At 45.2% G+C, this 22565-nt stretch overlaps 1 protein-coding gene across 2 annotated transcripts in view; it reads right to left on the reverse strand.

The window, feature by feature from the left end:
- Positions 1-1653: 1653 nt before the first annotated feature.
- Positions 1654-22565, reverse strand: part of B3GNT2 (UDP-GlcNAc:betaGal beta-1,3-N-acetylglucosaminyltransferase 2) — a 31228-nt gene continuing 10316 nt past the window's right edge. Inside the window, exons 1-2 of one of the 2 annotated variants that reach the window (XM_021715708.1) lie at positions 11563-11655; positions 1654-3268 (exon numbers count right to left, since the gene is read on the reverse strand). In XM_021715708.1, the coding sequence (XP_021571383.1) occupies positions 2066-3259 (1194 nt within the window). In that variant the 5' untranslated portion in view covers positions 3260-3268; positions 11563-11655 and the 3' untranslated portion in view covers positions 1654-2065. Of the gene's footprint in view, positions 3269-11562; positions 11656-22565 lie in introns of those variants that run through there. The other variant, XM_008064807.2, reaches the window with a different exon arrangement.

Consider the following 22565-nt stretch of genomic DNA (forward strand, 5'->3'; position numbering starts at 1 on the left):
CGGGTTCGAGACCTGCCTGGGCAGCAAGACCTCATCTCTACAATAAATCAAAAAATCAGCTGGGTGTGGTAGCACACACCTGTAACTCCGGTTACTCGGAAGGCTGAGACGGAAGGATCGCCGGAGCCCAGCAGGTCGAGGCTGTGGTAGCCGGGAGCGGCCACTGCACGCCAGTCTGGGCGACAGAGTGAGACTCCAACTCAAAAAAAAAAAAGAAAATGGAAGCATAAATAAATATTCACACTTCCTTTTAAAGACTCTGAGTGGAAAGCACTTTTGAAATTTTAAATGTAAAGTCAGAGAAAAAGTTCAATATTATTGTAATGGTTTCAGGTGGGAAAAATGACTTCTTTGAGGAAATGTACTCAAATATAGGAAACAAAAAAAGATTATAGATTATTACACAGTACACATAACATTTAAAAATACAGTGACTTTATTTCCACTTTTTTATAGTCCCCAGTATCGCATCTGATAAGAATCCTCATCTCTTATAAACACAAAAATATTCCAAGAAAGTATGCTACAAGATAGTACATATAAGCAATAGTTTGGCAGAATTTATCAACTATAGTAGTTCATACCTCCAAAAAACAAATTTTAAAATTCAAAAATAACAGTTAGCTTTATTTAACATATGTTATACCTTAAACATTTAAAATATCATGCTCTAGTTAAATATTTCAACATCACTGTATACAAATAAAATATTACACAAAATATATTTAAGAAAATGTTTTGGTCTTTGATCCGAACAATAAATAAAAACACAGGCACTTCTACACAGAGACAGGGAAGCAATCACTACTCAGAATAATAATTTTATATAAGCAACATGTGAAAATATGGCAACAGTAAATCCTGGAGTTTTAAACTAACAAACCACTTATATGAAAAAGTCTGCAACTTCAACCTTTCACTTAAGTTCAAAAGTTACATTTGCTTTCCTGGTCCACATTGAAAATTCACAAACTCAAGATGGCTGTCAGGGGCAACTCAATCTTCAGTTGGCCATTATGGACTCATACTCATTTTCAAGTACTCCAATTAGATAACTATTATGATACTAGCCAGCAAACCAAGTACAAGAAAAATTTAGCCCTCTTTTGTCTTATTATGACCATAAAACCACAACAAGTAAATTAGATGAATGTCACACAGTGATTCTCATTTTGCAAAATTAACTAATTAGATTAACACAATTAGATTAACACAAGAAAATACTGTTGGGTGGAAGAAAATTTCCACAGAAGTCAATTTTCTAGACAATTTAAAAAATTTATCCAAAGTCCCATGAAAACAAATGTAATTCCATTTCACCAAAGCCCCTGAATCACATATCACAAAGTCTTTATAGCCAATAGGTTTATAAACACCTGACTTACAGATATATCAGTTATTATAATAGGAAGTAAAGCTGAACACAGTGGCTCACCCCTGTAATCTCAGCACTTTGGGAACCCAAGGCTGGAGGATTACTTGAGCCCAGGAGTTTGAGACTAACCTGGGCAACATAGTGAAACCTCTTCTCTACCAAAAAAAAAAAAAAAATTAGCCGGGACCCATCTGTGGTTTCAGCTACTCCCAGCTACTCGGGAGGCTAAGGCAGGAGGATCACACCTGAGCCCAGAAGGCTCAGGCTGTGGTGAACTGTGATCGTGTCACTGCCCTCCAGTCTGGGTGACCGAGTGAGATCCTTGACTCAAAAAAAAGGGGAGAGGAGTAGGAATATTTTCATACAGGAGGGGGCAAAACAAAAACAACTTGAAATGGTCAAATTCTAGAAACTTCTTATTTCAGATGAGAAGGGGGACTAAGTAGAAAATAATGACCGCTCGCCAGTGGGAGGAATCAGACCCAGTCATCCTGCTGTATCTTTCAAAAAAATTATCTTTTGCTTTCCCTCTTCACACAAGTACCAGATTGAAAGGTTTAGAGGCCCTCGTGGGCACTACTTATAAAGGCAATTTTAATGGCTTAATACAGAAATCACCCTAATGTGAGAACACAACATGGGAACTACTCAAAATACGCCTTTCTATGCAAAATTGAGTTTGTATGTATTTTAGCATTTTAGATGGGCATTTTGCAACCGAGACCAAATATCAATCATCTCTTGAGGTTTTCTACTATGTACTAGCATCAGATCTACATAGGAACAAATGTTATTCTTGTTTTTCTCCTCGATATCAAATGTCCTGAAGCCTTTGTGTTTCTCTGGAACGAGGCCGAGTTTCTGAAGGCACATCCCAGTATAAACGTCATCGATGGGGTAGAGATGGACCTGGTCAGTGATATGGTACAGCCTCTGGGCCAGGCGGCCAGAGTAGAGGAACCCCCCTCCCCCAGCATAGGGTGGGTAGAGGCCAGAGTAAACAACTTCTGGGATGTAGTACTTCAGCTTCTTATCCCGATGAGGTCCAGCATTGTGGATCACATCACCTATAAACAAATCTTTGGCTTTGTTCTTGGATAAGCTATTCAAGTAATTCAGGATGTGATGGGTGTTCACAAAAACATCGTCATCACCCTTGAAAACGAACTCAGTGTCTGGGCAGGAGGTACTTACCCACCTGAGAAACAGCACTTCCTTCAGAGACAAGTTGAAGAAAGTATCTCTGTAGCTCCACATGAGAATGTCTTGGTGCTTCTCACTTTCAAATTTCAGCATATCGGAAAGGTCGGGGTGGTTGTCCTCTGGGGGGGTCTGGCCCAGCAAGAAGACTCGCACCACGGTCTGGTTCCCCACGCTGCTCTCTCTGCCCCAAGATTCCCGAATTGCTTGCCTTCTGGCAAAATGTGGAGTGAGTGACTTAATCGCCAGCAATAAGAAGGGTTTCTTTGCACATTTATCCGGCTGATCTATAACCAGTGAATGATTGCGGCACCTCAAATACAGGAGAAAGTCTTTAAATCTGTCCGGCAAGTTGCTGAAACCCGTCACCACGGACGCGACCCTCAGGTCAGGCTCACAATGATTCAGATGGCTTATGTTGGAGAACCTGTACACCTCCCCCGTCTGGTTGGGCAACATGCTCAGGATGGGGTTGTACCGTCTGTTCAGCTTTTCTTGTTCCCTGTTCCAGTAAGCCTCAGGAGGGCCAGATATCTTCCAGAACTTCTCTTTGGGTATTATTACTTCTCCCTTTCCATTTTTTTCTTGGCTGCTGCTTTTGGAGACTTCCACAATCAGATAAATGAAGACATTTGCCATCATCAGGATACCCAGCAACTTTATTCTTCGACGTCCAACACTCATTTCTCATATCTAGAATAAATAGGGGGAGTCGTATTAATTAGATAGTTACTAATTTGCAGTTGTACATATGTTTTAATTTCTTTGACTTGCCTCTGTCTCCCCAGGAATAGTGGTTTAGGGCAGAGACTCAAGACCTGCACTGCCTAGGTTCAAATCATGGGCCCTTTCTTTTCAGCTTTGTGACCCTAGGCCAGTGGTATAACCCATGTCACAGCTTCTTCATCTATAAAATGGGAATAATAACCTACTTCACAGGATGGTTGTGAGGAATATATTATATGGAAAGCTTTTAAAATAGCGCCCGGCCCATAGTAAGCACTATGTAAGTGATTGTTTTAGACACCCTGAGGGCAGAGATACCTATTTCTAAATAAACTCATGCATGTTCAACTTTATTGCTTGCAAGGAAACATTCAAATCAGTGCCTTGGCAGAGTGTGGTGGCTCACACCTATAATCCCAGCACTTTGGGAGGCTGAGGCAGAAGGATTACCTGAGCCCAGGGGTTGGGCAACTTGGCAAGACCTTGTCTCTACAATAAATAAAAAAAATTAGCCGGGTATGGTGGCACACACCTGTGGTTCCAGCTACTTGGGAGGCTGAGGAGGAAGGATCACCTGAGCCCAGCAGGTCAAGGCTGCAGTAGTTATGAACGTGCCACTGCACTCCAGCCTGGGTGACAGAGTGAGACATCAACTCAAAAAAATAAAAATAAATCAGCACTTTGCAAACAGTGCCTACAATTCATAACAAATAAACTTTATGCCATGTTTTTAGTATATACACATATAACTACATTTATGTGTGTGTTGCATGGTATGCAGTTCCATATAATTTGTGCTAAATTTCTTTCTTTCTTTCTTTCTTTTTTTTTTTGAGTTGGCGTTTCATTCTGTTGCCCAGGCTGGAGTGCAGTGGCACACTCACGGCCACCCCAGCGTTGACCCTCCGGGCTCTGGTGATCTTTTCGCCTCAGCCTTCCAAGTAGCTGGAACTACAGACACGCGCCACCACGCCCAGCTAATTTTTTATTTATTATAAAGATGAGGTCTCACAAGTTGCCCAGGTTGGTCTTGAACCCGCAGTCTCAGGCAATCAATCAACTTACCTTGGGTCTCCCAAAGTGTTGGGATTACAGGCTGAGCCACTGAGCCCAGCCTATTTTTTTTGTTGTTGTTTTAGTGTTGGTTCTAACCCTGGATTATTTCCCAACCCACCACTTCACAGATAAGAAACCAAGGCACAGAGATTAAGATGCTTGCCTAGTGTTTCAGGGCTAGGAAGCAGAGGAGACACTAACCACACTGCATGTTCAGAAAGATACAATGAAAGAAGACATATGCCAGCTTTATCCCAATAGCCAAAGTCTGACAGCGTTCCAAATATTATCACAGGAGAATGGTTTATCAAATTGTGGCATACTCACTCAATAGTACACCCCTTAGCAATAATACAAAGGGAAACTCTTGTTTTGTTTTGTTTTTTGTTTTTAGAGACGGAGTCTCACTTTGTTGCCCAGGCTGTTCTTGAGCTTCTTGGCTAAAGCGATCCTCCCACTTCAGCCTCCCAAAGTGCTGGCATTGGAAAACTATTGTTATAAGCAGCAACATTACATTGTAAATGAAAGCCAGACCCAAATTTTCATTTATATTAACTTCAAGAACAGGCAAAACTAATCTAGACCCTAGAGGGGTTTGGAAGGGAGGTAGGAGGAAACTTCCTGGAGTATAGAAATGTACTATGTAGGTCTTAACCTTGATGAGAGCTTCACGGATGTGCACACTCACCAAACTCAAGCTACATACTTAAAATCTCTATTGTTCACAGCAAAAAGAAAAAGAAATGCAAATGACATTTTAGTAAAATATCAAAGTATTTCAGGACGTGGGTGACAGAAGAACAAGGAATGAGATGGTTTGCAGGGGATAAGGCCAAGGTTTTAACACTATTGACATGGGTGGACTGCACAAGAACAAACATTGAGACCAGCCTGACATTGAAAGACAACCCCAGAAGATAGAATGGCAATACATTATGAAGAGCTATAAGGGTTTTCTTTTTTGTTTTTTGACTTGGAGTCTCACTCTGTCGCCCAGAATGGAGTGCAGTGGCTGCTCCCGGCCACCGCAGCCTCGACCTGCTGGGCTCTGGCGATCCTTCCGCCTCAGCCTTCCAAGTAGCTGGAACTACAGGCGCGCACTACCACGCCTGGCTAATTTTTGATTTATTGTAGAGACGAGGTCTCGCCAAGTTGTCCAGATAGGTCTCGACAGATAGGTCTCGAACCCGTGGGCTCAGGCAATCCACTTGCCTCGGTCTCCCAAAGTGCTAGGATCACAGGCTGAGCCACCCGAGCCCAGCCTACAAGGGTTTTCTTATCAGGTTACTTCTACAGCTGGGAATTTATCCTTAGGATACGTATCCTCACTTCTGTTCACATCTCACACTTGAGGATGTACACATTTCAAAAAGGGCAAACTGGAATCCCAGCCAAGACAATGGAATTTCAAGGTTACCCGATCAAATAGCAGTCATTCTTCTCTGACCTGTAAAACAAGGTTGCGTGACTATTTTAATCAAGAGTAGTCCTACTTCATTTTCTTTTTTGAGTCAGGGTCTCATTCTGTGGCCCGGGCTGGAGTACAGTGGCAAGATCACATCCCACCACAGCCTTGACCTCCTAGGCTAGGTGATCCTTCTGCCTCAGCCTCCCCAGTATTTGGGATTACAGATACATGCCACCACACCTGGCTAATTTTTTTACTGTATTTTTTGTAGAGATAGGGTCAAGCTATGCTGCCTACATTGGTATCAAACTTCTGGCCGCAGGCAATCCTCCCATCTCAGCCTCCCCAAGTGCTAGGATCACAGGCATAAGCCACCACATCCAGCCAATAGTAGTATTTGCTGTTTTAAACAGAAGAGGGTTTTTAAGTTCACTGGGGCTTCTAACAGTCGTAAGGTAGAAAAATACCTGTCATATTGTGAACGCTATGAATCTGTTACATGTTGGGACAGCCCAGATTAGATCAATAGGCATTCACATGCTATTTTGTGTCTCTTAAAATCTGTCTAGTAGATCCTCACATCTAGCGGCTTGTATTTACTACTGCTACATAGTAAAAGGGTTTTTTTTTTTTGTTTTAAAACCCCCTACCCCATACTCCCAGTCCCAATCACTACCCATCTCCACCCCTCAAGAATCCAGCACTGAGCCAGCAAGAAAGAAGAGCCTTCTTAAAACTTTCTCCCAAAGAGGAAACCAGACATTTCTTACTCCTTAATTACACACTTAAAGTAACCCCAACTCACACAGCCTGAATAATTCAAAAACATCCACACCTCATTCTCGGGTCCACACCTTCCCTTAGGTCAGCTCCCTTCAGATGAGTTTTTGAGCAAATCTTTTTTTTTTTTTTTTTTGAGTCGGAGTCTCACTCTGTCGCCCAGACTGGAGTGCAGTGGCCGCTCCCGGCCACCGCAGCCTCGACCTGCTGGGGCTCCGGCGATTCTTCCGCCTCAGCCTTCCAAGGAGCTGGAACTGCAGGCGTGCGCTACCACACCCAGTTAATTTTTTGATTTATTATAGAGATGAGGGCTCACCAAATTGCCCAGGAAGGTCTCGAACCCACGGGCTCAGGCAATCTACTCACCTCAGCCTCCCAAGGCGCAGGATTACAGGCTGAGCCACTGAGCCCAGCTAAGCAAATCTTATGAGCTCTGTAAAGTTCTGAGTTGGAGACATCTTTGGCACCTACACCTCTTTGCAATGGGTCTAACTTGCACGGGCAAGAGAACGGAAATGCACACTTGGGATGTATTTTCAGGCCAGGCGTGGTGACTCAAGTCTATAATCCTACTTTGGGAGGCCCAGGTGAGAGGATTGCCTGAGCCTGCATCCCTACGATAAATCAAAAAATTAGCTGGGTGTGGTAGCGTACCTGTAGTTCCAGCTACTTGGAAGACTGCGACGGAAGGATTGCCTGAGCCCAGCATATGGGCTGTGGTGGCTGGGAGTGTGCCACTGCACTCCAGCCTGGGAGACAGAGTGAGACTCCAACTCCAAAAAAATAAAAAATAAAAATAATGTATTTTCAGAAGTATCTGATGCAGCTAGTCACCTTTTTTAGACAATAAATCACAGATACATTTAAGTACTTTTTTTGACTTCTAGATTTGAGACAAAATACTTATCAAAAATAACTGGTTCTCTGTAAATTGGGACAACTCTCCTAATGCTATGGTAGCCCTGACCCAGTACCACTGATTCTAGGTCTTGTGCCTTTCCTGGGCTCAAAGAAGACAAGGAAATGTATGAGAATGAATGGAAAAAACTGTGAGGAAAAAGATTTGGAAAGGGACTCAGGGGAGAAAAGCATATGCCATGAACAATTAAGTACCTGGCAGAAAGTTTCAACTCAGCAAAGAAATTCAGACATCAATAGACGATTACCAAAACTTCTAGAGTGAAAGGACAGCTTAAGGAAGAAACATGGGAAACACCGCACTTTACACAGCAGTTTGTGAACTTCCAGAGCTAATGAACCCTAGGAAAAGACATGAGGTAGATACTATGTAAAAATGACTCTGGATAAATTAACAAGTCATGAATGTAGGCTATGAGGGAGGCCATGAATATCTGGAATCCAGCCATAGCCATCTGAGGTTTCTAACACGGAAAGCACCAATCCTTCTTTTGAGAATACTTTGAGGAATACATTATCAGGCTTGCCAATTCTAGCCAAGATTTCCAAGTTCATCTTCTACAATTCGGTCTTTTATTTCTTTAGTCAAGACCCAGCCAAGACACAGTTCTCACATCACCTCGGCCCAAGACGGGGCTTGGGACTCTCCAAGGAACACCACCCTCATCTTACATTTATTTGCTCAAGGCTTCCAGGCTGCAGAGCATTTTTCCTGCTCATTTCTCATCTGCATCTCCTAAGGAAAGCCGGTGGGATGCCACTTCACCAGGAGAGAATGGAGTCTCCAAGGTGGTTGAGTGATTTGTTTGTATATTACAGAAAAGTTCAGTGACAATGCTGAGACAAGACAGCTTTCTGGCTCCCAATCCAGGGTTCTTTGGATCTCTTCCTTTTTCTAGAAGGCATAACCTCATTCTAATAACCTGGTTCAGGTCCACAGTGAAGTCTAAAGGGTTGGCTCAAGACTGAAAAGACCCAAGGTATGAGGTCATGGCACATTTGACAGTTACCTAGAGTCTCCAAAGAAAGGGACACGGGGGCACCCACAAGCCCCCAGCTTCCCTTTAGAAAATGGACCAGGCTTTCTTGTAAAAGATTCCAGATTCCCAAAGGCTCAGATTAAGGGAACGCTTCCCATTACTTGTGAAAGGGTTTCTTCCAAGCCAGTCTGAGGAGGAAGAGTAGAAAAACCAAGTTTCTCAACTGCACGTCTGCATCAAGGCTAAACATCATCTTTCACTTGTGACCTGGGTAGTCTCTTGCATGAGAATGCTGCTTTTGGCAGGCTCTTACAACAAACCAAAGTTCATGGAAGGAAGGATAAAGCGATGACCCCCCATAAAAATATCTGTGGGAAAAAGCTCTCTAAATATCTGACTAAATATTCCCATCGCAGACATAAAACTCAATTCTGTGTCCTTTTTTGAGCAGGAAGTTACATTGCGTAAGAAGAATTTCAGTAAGAAAACTTATCCCAAAGCTGGAGAAGACATTATAAGCCCTCACTGTGAAGCATAGAATCTGTATTGTAACAGAAACAGGCGAAAAATCCCACTTACAAACAAAAAACAACCTTAGCTTTTTACCTTGTCCCCAGTAGGAAGGGAACAGTTTTAAAACTTCTAAAACACTTCAGTTGATTTTGTTTGTCTAACAAAATTAAAATATTTAGAAAGACAATATAGCAGAGAAAATGATAGCTGAAAAATAGATTACAAAATAGTACAGACGTGATGCTGAAACTATGTGACAATCCAGATAAAATACCATGTAGAAACAAAGCTGGCTTCCTCCCCACAGTAGGTCGAGTGGCTGTTTCCAATTCTTTAATGCTGCCCAGCCATCTTTCCCTGAGAGCAGCCTCGTCCATACGGTGAAGGGCAGCACAGCCCATGGCCCAGGCTGGGCTCCCGACAACCCAGCCCACCCCCATCAGCCTGTATATACAGCCATGGCTGTAGTCCCAAGCACTGCACAGCAGTATTCGACCCTTGCAGTGCTCAACAGAGGCTCTGTCACAATACCCACTCCTAGGTTACCTGCACACCTTTGCTTGTGTCCACGTCACCTCTTAGGAAGGGATCCTGAATGTAACAGTGACACATGAACAACATCTGTCTTATTTGAACAAATACGTCGCAGGCACCAGCAATCCTCTGAGCCAGATGCTCCAGAAGCCCACTCCTTGTTCTGCAGATGGAGAAACTGGGACACAGGAGGGTGACCAAGCTTGCAAAAGGTCTCACAGCTGGTAAATGGCAGAGCCAGGATTCCAACCCAAGCAATATGGTACCAGAGTGTGAGTTTTATAAACTATCATGCGAGTGAATGCTGCTGCACTAGGCTATGACTAAGGGGGAACCGAAGTGACTCTGATCGTATTTTCAACAGCTGATCTTCATAATTTTTTAAAAGCTCTTTATTTATACAGTGAACCCACAAGACTACCATGAGTCAACAATCAGCCGCGGGAGGAAGTCTGGTATCACAAGCAACGCTTGTTAATTACTCTGTAGGCCAAGCTCCCGGCAAAATGCAGCCCCTGCTCTTCTCTCTCACATAAGTGAGCAAAATGAGAAAAACGAGGTTTTGAGAGTCCCAGGTTCCCAGCCAGCAAGTGATAGAGTCAGGACTCGAGCCTGCACAGTCTGCTTCCAAACTCTGCTACACTGCCCTGGAATACGGGGAGACGGCCAAACCGTGAAAACAGCCGGTGACTCACGCACACTTTCTCTACGGCCTTGGGGAAGCCAGTTTCTCAAGACCTTAGTTTCTTGACTAAGAGGCTGTTTTTATTTTTTCCTCCCACGTGAAAGCATGGTTTTCAAAGACGTCAACTTTCCTACTGTCCCACTGTTCTATTCATCAGAAGTTATGATCCCTCCTCCCCCCGCCTTCTTCTCACCCATCCACATGAGATGACTAACACTGCTACATTCAGTTGGTTTAACTCCGGCCAAAGCCAAGGCCTTCAACACTTACTTGGCCCACACAGGCTCAATTTTCTTCGGGGCTCAGAAACACTGAAACGGTCCCAATGTTTCATTTATGAACATGAGACTGGGAACCACTGAACTGTACACAGTCCTGAAGGTTCCCTCCAGGTCAGGAAGCCCTATAAGCACTGAAGCAAGGTGCTGGCCAGAAGACATCTGATGCAGCCATCGAAAGCCATGAGGACCCTCTCCCTCACAAAACTCCGAGGTAGCAACTGACTTCCCCCACCCACGGGGCTCAGGCTTGTTAGGGAGATGCACGACAAAAGTCAGTTGGGGTTGGGCACGGTGGCTCAGGCCTCATAATCCCAGCTCTTTGGGAGGCTGAGGCGAGAGGACTGCCTGAGCCCAGGGGTTGGAGACCAGCCTGGGCAACTTTTTGATTTATTGTAGAGATGAGGTCTCACCAAGTTGCCCAGGTGGGTCTCAAACCCGTGGGCTCAGGCAATTCACTCATCTCAGCCTCCCAAAGTGCTGGGATTACAGGCTGAGCCACTGAGCCGCAAGTCAAGAAAAATTAGCCAGGCGTGATGGTACATGCCTGTAGTTCCAGCTACTTGGAAGGCTGAAGCAGAAGGATCACCTAAGCCCAGCAGGTCGAGGCTGCGGTGGCCGTGAGTGTGTCACTGCACTCCAGCCTGGGCAACAGAGTGAGACTCTGACTCACAAAAAAAAACCAAAAAGTCAGTTGGGGCCAGAACCAGCAATACTCAAGTCATACCCAAAACCGGAGCCAAGACTGCCCTGTACTTGGTACTTTCCCCCCAGTACCACGATTAAGGATAAAAGGAAGCAAGACCTTCTTGTAATCTTGCAATAAAATGACCAGTCACCCACAGACCCAACAGGCTGAGACAAAGTGACTGGAAATCCAAGCTTCTGATTCGATCTCAGGAAGGCCTGAGTTAGTAGGCTCCACGTTTGGAGGTGGGGGTGGGGTCCTGCTTCCCGCTCAACTCTCCCGCTCACACATGACACAAATTATCAGAGACAAGGAACCCAAACCCCTGCCATATCACGAGGGCAGAGGGGCATGTTCACTCTGCTGCCTGCCCTCCTTGCCCTCCAGGAGCCTGGCTAGAGTGCTTTCCCAAAATCCTCACCTCCCAGGCTGTCCCATCTGGTGCCTGGTCCTTGCCAGCCCTTTCCAGGTTCTGCTCAGATAAACAGAGACAGAGACAGTTTGCAGCTAAGTGGTTCTGGGGGAGAGAACAGCTCCCGGCACTGGCACTCTCGGCAGATGGTGGGGTGATGAGGGCGTGAATGGAGCAGCTCAGTGGGACCGGAAGAGCTGGGTCACACCTACAGCTTGTTCCTTGATTGGAACAAGAGGGCAAGAGGGCTGGCCTGGGCTCTCCCCAGGGCTGGACAGGTGAGCCCCAGGACTCCCCCTACTCCCTCACCGAGAGGCTGGCACTAAGCTGAGGAGCAACTCTGCTTTCTGTCTAGTCTGTAAGTCAGAAAACAACCAGCAGCTAAATTCAAGGGTCCTGGTTTCCAGTCACTAGTTTTATCCTTCATGTTTAAAATTAAAAGGGGAAAGTATGTATAATGAACCCATTTACCTGCACAACCCACAGGCAACATCACAGATCAAAGTGTCTAGTAGGACTTGCTCTGGTCCCCACTGATGATAGCACTCCAAAGCCAGCGTGGCTGATTTTCTCAAATAATACTTACCATTTAAAATAAAGCCAACCACCAAATATATTCTTCAAATAAACACATATAGAATTTTCAGAAAACAGGGAGGGAAAGCTATGAGAACAGGGAATTAACCCTCCCAGAGGCCATCTTGCCCAGCCTTTAGTAAAACTGGAAAGGGTTTTAGGTCCTCAGTGTAAAGATTATGTAATTTAAAAACAAGGCTAGCAGATGTTTGAGGATGGAGATGTCCCAGATCCGTTTTCAGTTTGGCATCTGGAGTCAGGCAGGTCAGAGTTAAATTCTGGTTATGCTGCCTCCTAGCTTTGTGACATTGGGCAAGTTACCTCCCTTTCTGAGCTTCAGTTTCCTCTTTTATAAAACAGAGATTATATAACCTGGCCCACCAGTTGTTATCCACCATGCAATGCGCATTCAAGAGCTCTTCCTGAGGGGTTCTGCTTCCTCTTCCAAATGCTAAGTGAAACACACTCCTCAAGTTTTTCCCCTCACTGCTTCTTTAGTAAGTTTTCTATCTACAGACTCATCCATGCACTGCCATAAACATCACCTCCAAGAGGAGGGTTCACGGGTCCCATCTAATTCCAGATATTTGCTTCTACATGCCTTATAGAGTCCCTCTCTTCTCAGGTCTCCCATTTGCAATGAATCAAGTTCCCAGACACCTGTGTGAAAATCCCAGTGTTACCTCGAATTACTTCTCCCTGCTCTGCAGGGTCAGCCAGGAGCCGAGTCTTGTGTGCCCATTTCTGTAACATGACTGTACCACCTCCTTCTCACCTCCTCACCATTCCACTCAAGTTCTGCCGCTAGCTACAGCAACAGCCCAAAGCCTCACTTCCCTCTGTGCTCGACATGCCCTTTCCCCAAGCTAATCAGTCTTCAGTCCCCTGGACATACCCTCTCACTCATGCTGTTCCCCCAGTTTGGTCAGACCACCACCAACATGCTACTGCTCCCCTAAGGTCTAACTCTTGCTGTGTATTTGTGTTGTCTTCTAGAATACTTCTCTCCATACCCAGAGGTTGGGCTCAGGGCCACATCACCTCTCCTCCTCTTCTTTTTTTTTTTTTGAGTTGGAGTCTCACTCTGTGGCCCAGACTGAAGTGCAGTGGCCGTTCCTGGCCACCGCAGCCTCAACCCGCTGGGCTCCGGTGATCCCTCCGTCTCAGCCTTCCAAGTAGCTGGAACTACAGGCGTGCACTATCACGCCCGGCTGGTTTTTTGATTTATTTATTGTAGAGATGAGGTCTCGCCAAGTTGCCCAGGCAGGTCTCGAACCCGTGGGCTCAGGCAATCCACTCACCTCACCCTCCCAAAGCACGGGATTACAGGCTTAGCCACCAAGCCTGGCTCTCCTCCTCTTCTAAGAGATCTCCTTTCCATGGATGTGCCCCAGCCTAGACACCAACCTCACTTCCACGATCAAGGTCTTCATACTGTACCACCATTACACCCCAGCACATGGTACTTGAGAGTCCCAAGCATTTGCCGAAGGGACAGATATGCTGGTTATTGGGTCAAGTCCATTGAAACTGGATTAATTAAATATGTACACCCTTTCTCCTAGAGTTGACCCTGGAAAATCACTTATATGTATGCTGGTGAATTACCTATATATATTTATGTAAATCTGCCTTATGTTATTAAGTACTAAAGGACAATAGAAAAAATTTAAAGAATTTTCTAGAGTTAGGAGATGTAAGCATTTCAAAAGTAGTAAGTCTATGAGAACGAGGGGGTAATCTCTGAAGACATAACTAGGGTGGGAAGTACAGCCAACCTCTCATTTCCCAGTCAGCCCCAGACCGCTAAAGGCAACACACATGAGGGTGTGTTTTGACTGAGCATCCCCCACCGTTTGCAATAAAGCAGGTGTGTGGGATTCGGCAGTGCTTCCAGGTGAGGGCGCCATCTTTCATCTGCAGATCCAAGCCCCATTCCTCCTCCATTCTATCCCAAAACACAGTGCCTCCGCATTCTTGGTAAGGGATGGACCTCCAGCAATTGTTACCTATAAGGCCATGGCAGTAGAGGAACATGGTGGGCATGCCTAGAGGAAGAAAAGGCTTCAGTACAAATTTTCAACCTACTTACCTAAGGTGGGACAATCATTTCAGAGAAGAAATGCTGCAATGCAGGCAGTCCCTTCCTGGGCAGCTTAATGTGTTTTGCAAGCCTTTGGGATAAGTCTATATATGGCTTGGTAAATGTTTCTACTCCAACCTCTAGGACCCATATGAAAGAGGCAGGCTCTCAGAGAACCCTCAGAGAAGTCTCTAAAGCCTTCTCTCTAATTCACCCTTCTGCTCGCTTAAGGAAGCTGCACAGGATGGTTTTCAGTCTGGGTCCAATCTGGTGGCAAAAATCAGACAGTAATCTAAGCAAGGGAAGTTTAATACAAAGAATATGGTAACTGAGTAACCATAAAGATGGAATAAGTATCTAGCCAGGCATGGTGGCTCACACGTAATCCCAGCACTTTGGGAAGCAGAGGCGAAGGATTGTCTGAGTCGCACTTTGGGAGGTAGAGGCAAGAAGATTGCCTGAGTCCAGCAATTCAAGACCAGCCTGGCAACTTAGTGAGACCCTGTCTCTATAATAAATCAAAAAATTGCAACAGAATGAGACTCTGGTGTTTTTGTTTTTTCCAAAAAGAAAAGAAATCTAGAAGATGTCCTGGGACTGCTGAAAAGTACCCAAAAAGAGACAACTTTGCAAGGGGGGGTTCAGAGTTTGTTGAAGATGGTATGGATGGCAGAAAAGTTCCCGGATACCTAGGTCAGAGATGATCCATAGTCACCAGAAAAGAAAGGACAACGCTCTGGGGTCAGGTGAGCAAGGTTGGGTTAAAGACAGGCATGTAGGAGGAGTCAAGCACATACAGGGAGTGGTCAGGTGCTGCTGGAACTCAACCCTGAAGAGGCCTCCCTTGCAAAAGCTTGGCACATCAATGCATAATCTGGACCAGAGCAGCTCAGGGCCGTCTCAGGACAAATCAGATGGTCAGTACCATAGGGCCCCGGGATACATACTCAGGGGCTGATGAGAGGATGCAGTGGCCTGGGTTGGGGGTGCAGCCCACCCTATCTCAGGCTCCCAATTCCGCCACTGCAGCCAGAGCTGGAGAAGACAGAGCAGCAAATGCTGGAGAAAGCTGTGTCTTGCAGGAACCCAGGAGTCGAGAGAAACAACAGACTCTCCAGGAGCCTAGAGTCTTACACACGGACACAAAGATACCAGGAACTGGGAAGAAAAGTTCTCTTCAGAGTCATCGACTTACAGAGGGCAATGGAAAAATATGTGGAGGTCCCAGACCCATTTTCAGAGATCAGGCAACAGAGGGCGAATTTGGAGCCAGGAGGCAATCCTCGAACACTGGCACAAGATGTAAATCTCTTTTATCATCAACCCAAAGTCCTCTCTAACCACGTTTTTATTTAAGTCTAGACTTGGGGGGGGGGAAGAGTACAACAGATGGGCCCTATACAATGAATTGGCAAAGAGGCAATAAATACCGAACAGTCTTTCAGAAAACAGCAGGGAACGAGGTAGGCCCTGAGAGGGGCTTGCAACAGGGCAAATCTCAGAGATGTGGGGAGAAGTGGGGCGGTAAGACATGGGGCGGGGATAGAGCATGTCTGCAGGCAGAGATGACACAGCCAGGGCACAGGCAGATGGATCTGAGGCCACAATGGAAGCACAGGTGGGAGCTGGTAGGGCCTGGCCTCTCCACTAGGAAAAGGATGAGCTGTGCCCATGTCTAATGCTGCAGCAGGGGACTGTAAGCACGTGTTTTCTTTCACACTCCCCTCTATTTAAAAAAGAAAACTGACTACGTCACACAGGAATAGGAAATAAGGGGAAAATGAAGAACTCCCACTGGATGTCCACAATTATAAACACAGTTGGCTTTCGTGCCCACAGAGATTTAATTTCTGTAAAGCAGATCCAGTTCATAGGGACAAGGAGCATGACCTGAGTGGTTTGTCTTCTACCATCGGCTCTCTGACGCACCTGACAGAATAGCCTTGCCAACTGCTAGCCAATGGGCAAAGGAGTGGTTTCTGCTTTTCCCTATAATTGAAAAACGCAATGAACAACTTCCTCGGTGCATCTTTTTTTATCCTGATTATTTCCTTTGGAAAAAGCACAAAGGGTACACCCTTTAAAGTAATTTAGCATACAGTCAAGCTATCCCCCTCACTTTCATCCTCAACCCTCTCACCAAAGTCAGCCTGATTCATCCCTTCACCATATCCCCAAGAGAAGGAAGTCAACCACACCAACAGTGGACATTGTCTTTCCTTCTCTTTCATCTTTATCCAAAAAAAAATAAAAAAAATAAAAAACCTCCCCGTGTTACTTGACACCATCTTTTCATATGCTTTCTTCCTGGTTTTCCAGTTCCAGGTGCCCTTTGCCCATTTTTCTATGTTGGGATCTCATTTAATCTTCACAACAAGTTAAAAAATATGAAGCAATTAGTTTGAGGCCACAGAGTTAATCCTGGTGAAGCCAGAATTTGGACTTTGGACCCACCCTCAAGTGTAAGCCCTGATACTTTCTACCGCATAACACCATCGCTCAAAGAGAATAGAGAATTCCCAAATAGAGCCGCATTTTTTAACAACAATTAAGGAACCCAAATCGTGGCATTTTTGGATACCTAGGAAGATGTAAAGAATTCCAAGATCGATTTTTTAAATCAATAAGAGAAAGGAATACAGTGGACAAAACAGCCAGCTGGGACCCACTCATGGTGTAAGGGGTCCAGAGGTACTGGTCTGGTAACATAGGGACTTCCATACCATGGGGAGAAGCCCCTGCAGCAAATGTGTTTTGTGATTCATGAGTTAGCTTTGATGAGTTAGTTATCCATACAAGAAAGAAAGATTAGGAAGGCGTGATGGTGCTCATGCCTGTAATCTCAACACTTTGGGAGGACAGACTCCTTGAGGTCAGGGGTTCAAAACCAGCCTGGGCATCATAGCAAGACCTCATCTCTATTTAAAAAAAAAATAGCCGGGTGTGTTGGTGCGCACCTATAGCCCCAGCTATTCAGGAGACTGAGGCGGAGGGATCGCCTGAGTCCAGGAGGTCGAGGCTATGGAGAGCTGTGATTGTACCACTGCACTCCAGCCTGGGCAGCAAAGTGAGAACCTGGCTCAAAAAAAAAGAAAAAGAAAAAGAAAAAAGGGGGACAGATTGGCAAGGCTTAAACTAGCCCAGTCACAAACACATCCAGGCACACTCTTCTGTCAGCGCTGTCGACAGAGAAAATCTGCCTTTCACTTCCCTCCACCACCACAGCCTGGGGCGAAGGGAGCCCAGCACAGCCCCACAGCCTGACACAGGTTTCAGGTCAGTGGCGCAGAGCCAACCCAGCTCTCCTGGCTCTGAGGAACAGCCTGCGACAGAAAAGGGGGTCATAGAACCAGTGTGAGCCACAAACTCGTGCCATCTCACTCTCTTTTTTTAGGGGGGCAGGGGACAGTCTCCCCGTGTTACCCAGGCTGGTCTCAAACCCCCAGGATACCGTGATCCTCCCACCTCAGCCCCTTCAGTGGCTGGGATTACAGATATGAGCTGTCAACTTATTTCACTCTTACTTGTTTTCTCAAACAGCACATGCGTTCCATACATAGGTGGCACCCCAATTTCGTCACCAAAAAGAAGTTACAAGAGTTTCTTTTCCAGGGCCTACAGATCATCTACTCCAATACCTTTTTTATAGACAAGATCAAGGCATGAGAAGACAGACTGCTGCCCAAGGTCACCCAAAGGGAAAAAGCAGGATTGCTACCTTGTGTTCCACAGGTACTGGTGAGTCCAGGAGTGAGAACTGTTACTAGTAATTATTAGTAGTAACAAAGTCTTTTTTCTCACAATCCAGAGCTTCAATTCTGGTCTACCAACATTAAAAAACAAACAGCCAATTGCCCATCACCCCTTCTTTCTTCTTCCCCCCTCCTCCCACCAGGCTGGGCTTGCTTTTGTGACTTTCTCCTTGCTCTTGACAACACCTCGCCAACACTAATCTGACTTATCACACTGTGTGCTAACAGCTCGGACACACCCACAGGAAGTCTGGGCAGACTGGGCCATACTCTCTTCTCCATCTCTAGTATTTGCCACTCAACGCAGAATGAATTTAAGGGCAGGAAAGACATAAAAGGGGAGGGGCAGGAAAGGAGCCAGACCCAACTAAAGGAAAATTTACATTCTTTAATCTTTAAGTGTCTTAAAGTGCAACTCTGTGGTCCCAGGATGTCTGTCAGTCCTGGTCATTTCTCCCCATAGGATCATAAAACTTTTCTAATTCCAAAGCTTTCTCCTCAAAGTCTCACCCCTCACCCACCAGGACATAATTGCCTGGTGTCACCTCCACACAGCATGTCACCTAAAAACAGTCACACACAATTAAATAAATCTTTAAACAAACATAGACCCAAGGGATGGGAGGAGGAGGAAGACAATTAAAAATTAATAAAAATGCACAGGCATAAATTACAGTACTGGACTAGAAACAAAATCCCATTATATAAAGAAAGTTATCAAACTGACCTTGTATAAATGTTTCTGAAAATAAGTAAGCTCTCAGCCCTGGTTGGCAGTCTTCGTATACAGAAAGGATGGGGTAATTTGGTATCTGCTATGTGGGTTACTCATGTCTATAGACACATATAGAGCTGGTGGATCAACTGAGAAAGAATATTTTTGTATAGGTATTAGAAAAGTGACTACTGTCATCTTACATAATAAAATGCATCAAAAATGCAATTAATGACCAATGAACAAAATTGAAAGTCGACTTTCCTCAAACTCTTAAGGTTGACTTTCAAACTTACATCACTCCCCACCATTCAGTTCCATAGGTTTTGATAACTGACCACAAACAGAAGCATTTTAAAACAAGCATTTTTTTTTTTTTTTTGAGTTGGAATCTCACTCTGTCACCCAGATTGGAGTGCAGTGGCTGCTCCCAGCCACCGCAGCCTTGACCTGCTGGGCTCCGACGATTCTTTCGCTCAGCATTACAAGTAGCCGGAACTACAAGCGCACCCTACCACGCCCGGCTCATTTTTTGATTTATTGTAGAGATGAGGTCTTGCCAAGTTGCCCAGGCAGGTCTCAAATCCGCGGGCTCAGGCAATCCACTCACCTCGGCCTCCCAAAGCGCAGGATTACAGGCTGAGCCACCGAACCCGGCCAAACTACAAGCACTTTAACATTAAGCACTTGGGCAACCAACTTCACTCCGCCGTCTTCCCACAACCATCTTCATCACTTCCAGCAGGTTCTCTACAGACAAACCCTTTCACAACAGACCCTGCCATTCCAATTCTACTGAATTATGGCCTGCAATTCTTGTCCCCATGAATTGTAGTGAGAGCATCTCCAACGTCTCACTGCAATATAAACGTTTACATTTGTTTCCCTTCCAAAATAAAAACCACTGCAAGTCAGGAAAGCATTGTTTGAACATGCTGCAACTTGAGATTACATATAGCATATTAAAAATAACCTCCTTTTGTAACTTCAATAAATATTTAAAATTATACCAATGACATTCATTGTGTTTATTTTAAGAAACTTAATAAATTGCCTTGGGAAGTCTCAATTTCTTGGTTGGTAGGATGAAGGATTGCAGTGACATATTTTCTTAAATGAGCACATGGCCTTGGTCACAGTGAAGAGGGCAGCCTCAGACTATGGGACTCCTTGACTTACCCATCTGGAGTCTCTTAGGGAAGCAGCATTGAGAGAGTTGCCTGACTCACTCTTCTAAAAACAGGCATGAAAATCACAGGAAGTTTTGTGGAACTGGCATGTGCAGAGATTTTTAAAATTATATTGTATTAGAAGAAAGAACATGATCAGGAAGGCTGGATAATGGTCTGACACTCTGGATAAGGGACAAAAGAAATAAAGAAATGAGATGGAGGTATCAGAGACACTCCCTGGAACAAGACAAATGAACCACTGCATACCTAGTTCCCCCTTTAACTGAGGGCTTGTCCAAGTGCCAAGGGCCCAGTTGGACACACAATCCAGTAAGTGGTGACTGAGGTCTTCTCATTTCACGATAAGCGAAGTGGCTCCCAGGATCAGAAACTTGTCTGAAGCTCCCAGAGAGAATGGTGGGAACGGGTAAGAACCCAGTGGGTCACCCCCAGCGTGGAGTCACATGGAGAGAAGGTGGGCATACCATCCTCATTAAGCATTCTCACAGGCCGGGCTCAGTGGCTCAGCCTGTAATCCCAGCACTTTGGGAGGCCAAGGTGAGTGGATTGCCTGAGCCCGTGGGTTCGAGACCCACCTGGGCAACTTGGCGAGACCTCATCTCTACAATAAATCAAAAATCAGCCGGGCGTGGTAGCACGCGCCTGTAGTTCCAGCTACTTGGAAGGCTGAGGCGGAAGGATCGCCAGAGCCCAGCAGGTCCGTGGCTGGGAGCGGCCACTGCACTCCAGTCTGGGCGACAGAGTGAGACTCCAACTCAAAAAAAAAAAGCATTCTCACAAAGACCTGACTCCAGATCCAGGCATGCCACCCTCAAAATCCCCTCCCAGAGCCTCCTAGACACCAGCACCCCTTAAAAATAACTGCTATCCTACCTGCCCACTTTTGCTCAGCCTGGCATCTGTCTTCCAGCCTGAAATGTCCCTTCTCTTGTTTCTCAATCCTACTCCCTCCTTCATCCTTGAAGGTCTAGGTTCAAATCCTGCTTCCTCCTCAACGAGAACAGCCTGAATTCCACCCAGTGCATTGTATTTGATCCTCTCCTCCTGATACTTATAATCTTCCAAAAGGAGTACCAAACCCTAGACACCTGGACTCTACCCTCCCGACAATACCTCATCCCACAAGTGCCATAACTGACATCAAAGGGCTGGCAGGTCCCACCCACGGCACCCCAGCTACTGAATGCCAGCACCATCCCTCATCCACACTGAGAATCCCCGATTAAACTGAACTGCCCCAGGATGCCACTTCTCCAGAGTCAGACACCATCTTCCTCCCAGAAGATCACCTTTCCAATGACATGTGACCCTGGGTGGCAACTTCAGAGCAGGGTATCAAACAAGCAAAATAAAACCACACGACTCCCCCCCCTTCCCATCTCTCAGATTCCTTTCCTTCCTCTTCTCCCCTTCTCCAATGCTGGTTAAATTTCAGCATGTTACTGACAGGTACTCAAGGATTGCTGATTTCAAGTTGTGTTACATAGATGTAAAATACACATCCTCAAAATGTGACATTTTTGGCCTTTTATCCAAATGTTCTATCAAAGGGTGGAGACCATTCAAGCATTCAACCAAGATTCTCCTCTATGTATTTAAAGAAGTGAAATAGTAACATAGCTTTCTCTGGCCACCTGCCAAGAAAAAATTATGTTGCCAAAATAAAAGAGAACATGTTGTTTGCTCAATATACGGGCACACTACTGAGCAGATTAGAAAGTGGGCCTTTTTCACCAAGCCATTTAAACCACCTCAGTTCGAAACACATCTATGACTGTTACCTTCATCTATGGCTATCCACACGTGTGGGAACATCAGTCCCACAATCTTAGTGCCTCCGGTCTTTTCACTCTCCCCAGGAGATCCGATGCCCTCCCCTAGCCTTCACTATCTCTAAATTGATGGCTCCCACACCTGGGGTGCAGCGTGACCTTCCTCTCCTCTGGATGGTGCCTTCAGTCTTCAAGTCTGTGCAGGGTAGAAGTGATAAAGAAAAGTCACAAGCCAACAACCGCTGATGGCTACCCGAGGCTTCATGATACCATCCTCTGTATCTGCACACGCCTGCAAATTTCCATTAGAAAGAGTTTTTTAAAAAAAGAATTCATCGGAACCTTGAGGTACAAAAATTCAAAAGACAGAAGCATTCAGTTAAAAATAGGAGTATTCATGAGAGATATTTTAAGTTCATTTGAAGAAAATAATTCCTTATGTGAAGAAGGAAGAAAAATAAAATGGCTGCATCTAATTTAAAGAATAAAAGCTATGTAAGTTCCTTATAAACAAGCTTCAAATACAGTCATAAAATAATAAATGTAGGCTGGGCACAGTGGCTCATGTCTGTAATCCAGCACTTTGAGTGACTGAGGTAGGAGGATCACTGGAGCCCAGGACTTCAAGACCAGCCTGGGCAACATAGGGAGACCTTGTCTCTACAAAAAATACAAACATTAGCTGGGCATGGTGTCACATACCTGTAGTGTCAGCTACTCAGACAGCTGAGGCTGGAGAATTGCTTGAGCCCAGGAGTTTGAGACTGCAATGAGCCGCTATTGGGCCACTGCACTCTAGCCTGGACAACAGAGTAAGACTCTAAAGTAATAATTATGATAATAATAATAATTGTAAAAGTACATCTCATTAGTTCCAAATGCCAACTATTTAGAAAGGATGTCATTGATAACAAATCCAAC

The sequence above is a fragment of the Carlito syrichta genome, unplaced genomic scaffold, assembly GCF_000164805.1.
Source record: "Carlito syrichta isolate Samal-C Ts95f unplaced genomic scaffold, Tarsius_syrichta-2.0.1 Scaffold101983, whole genome shotgun sequence".
Taxonomy (NCBI): Eukaryota; Metazoa; Chordata; class Mammalia; order Primates; family Tarsiidae; genus Carlito; species Carlito syrichta.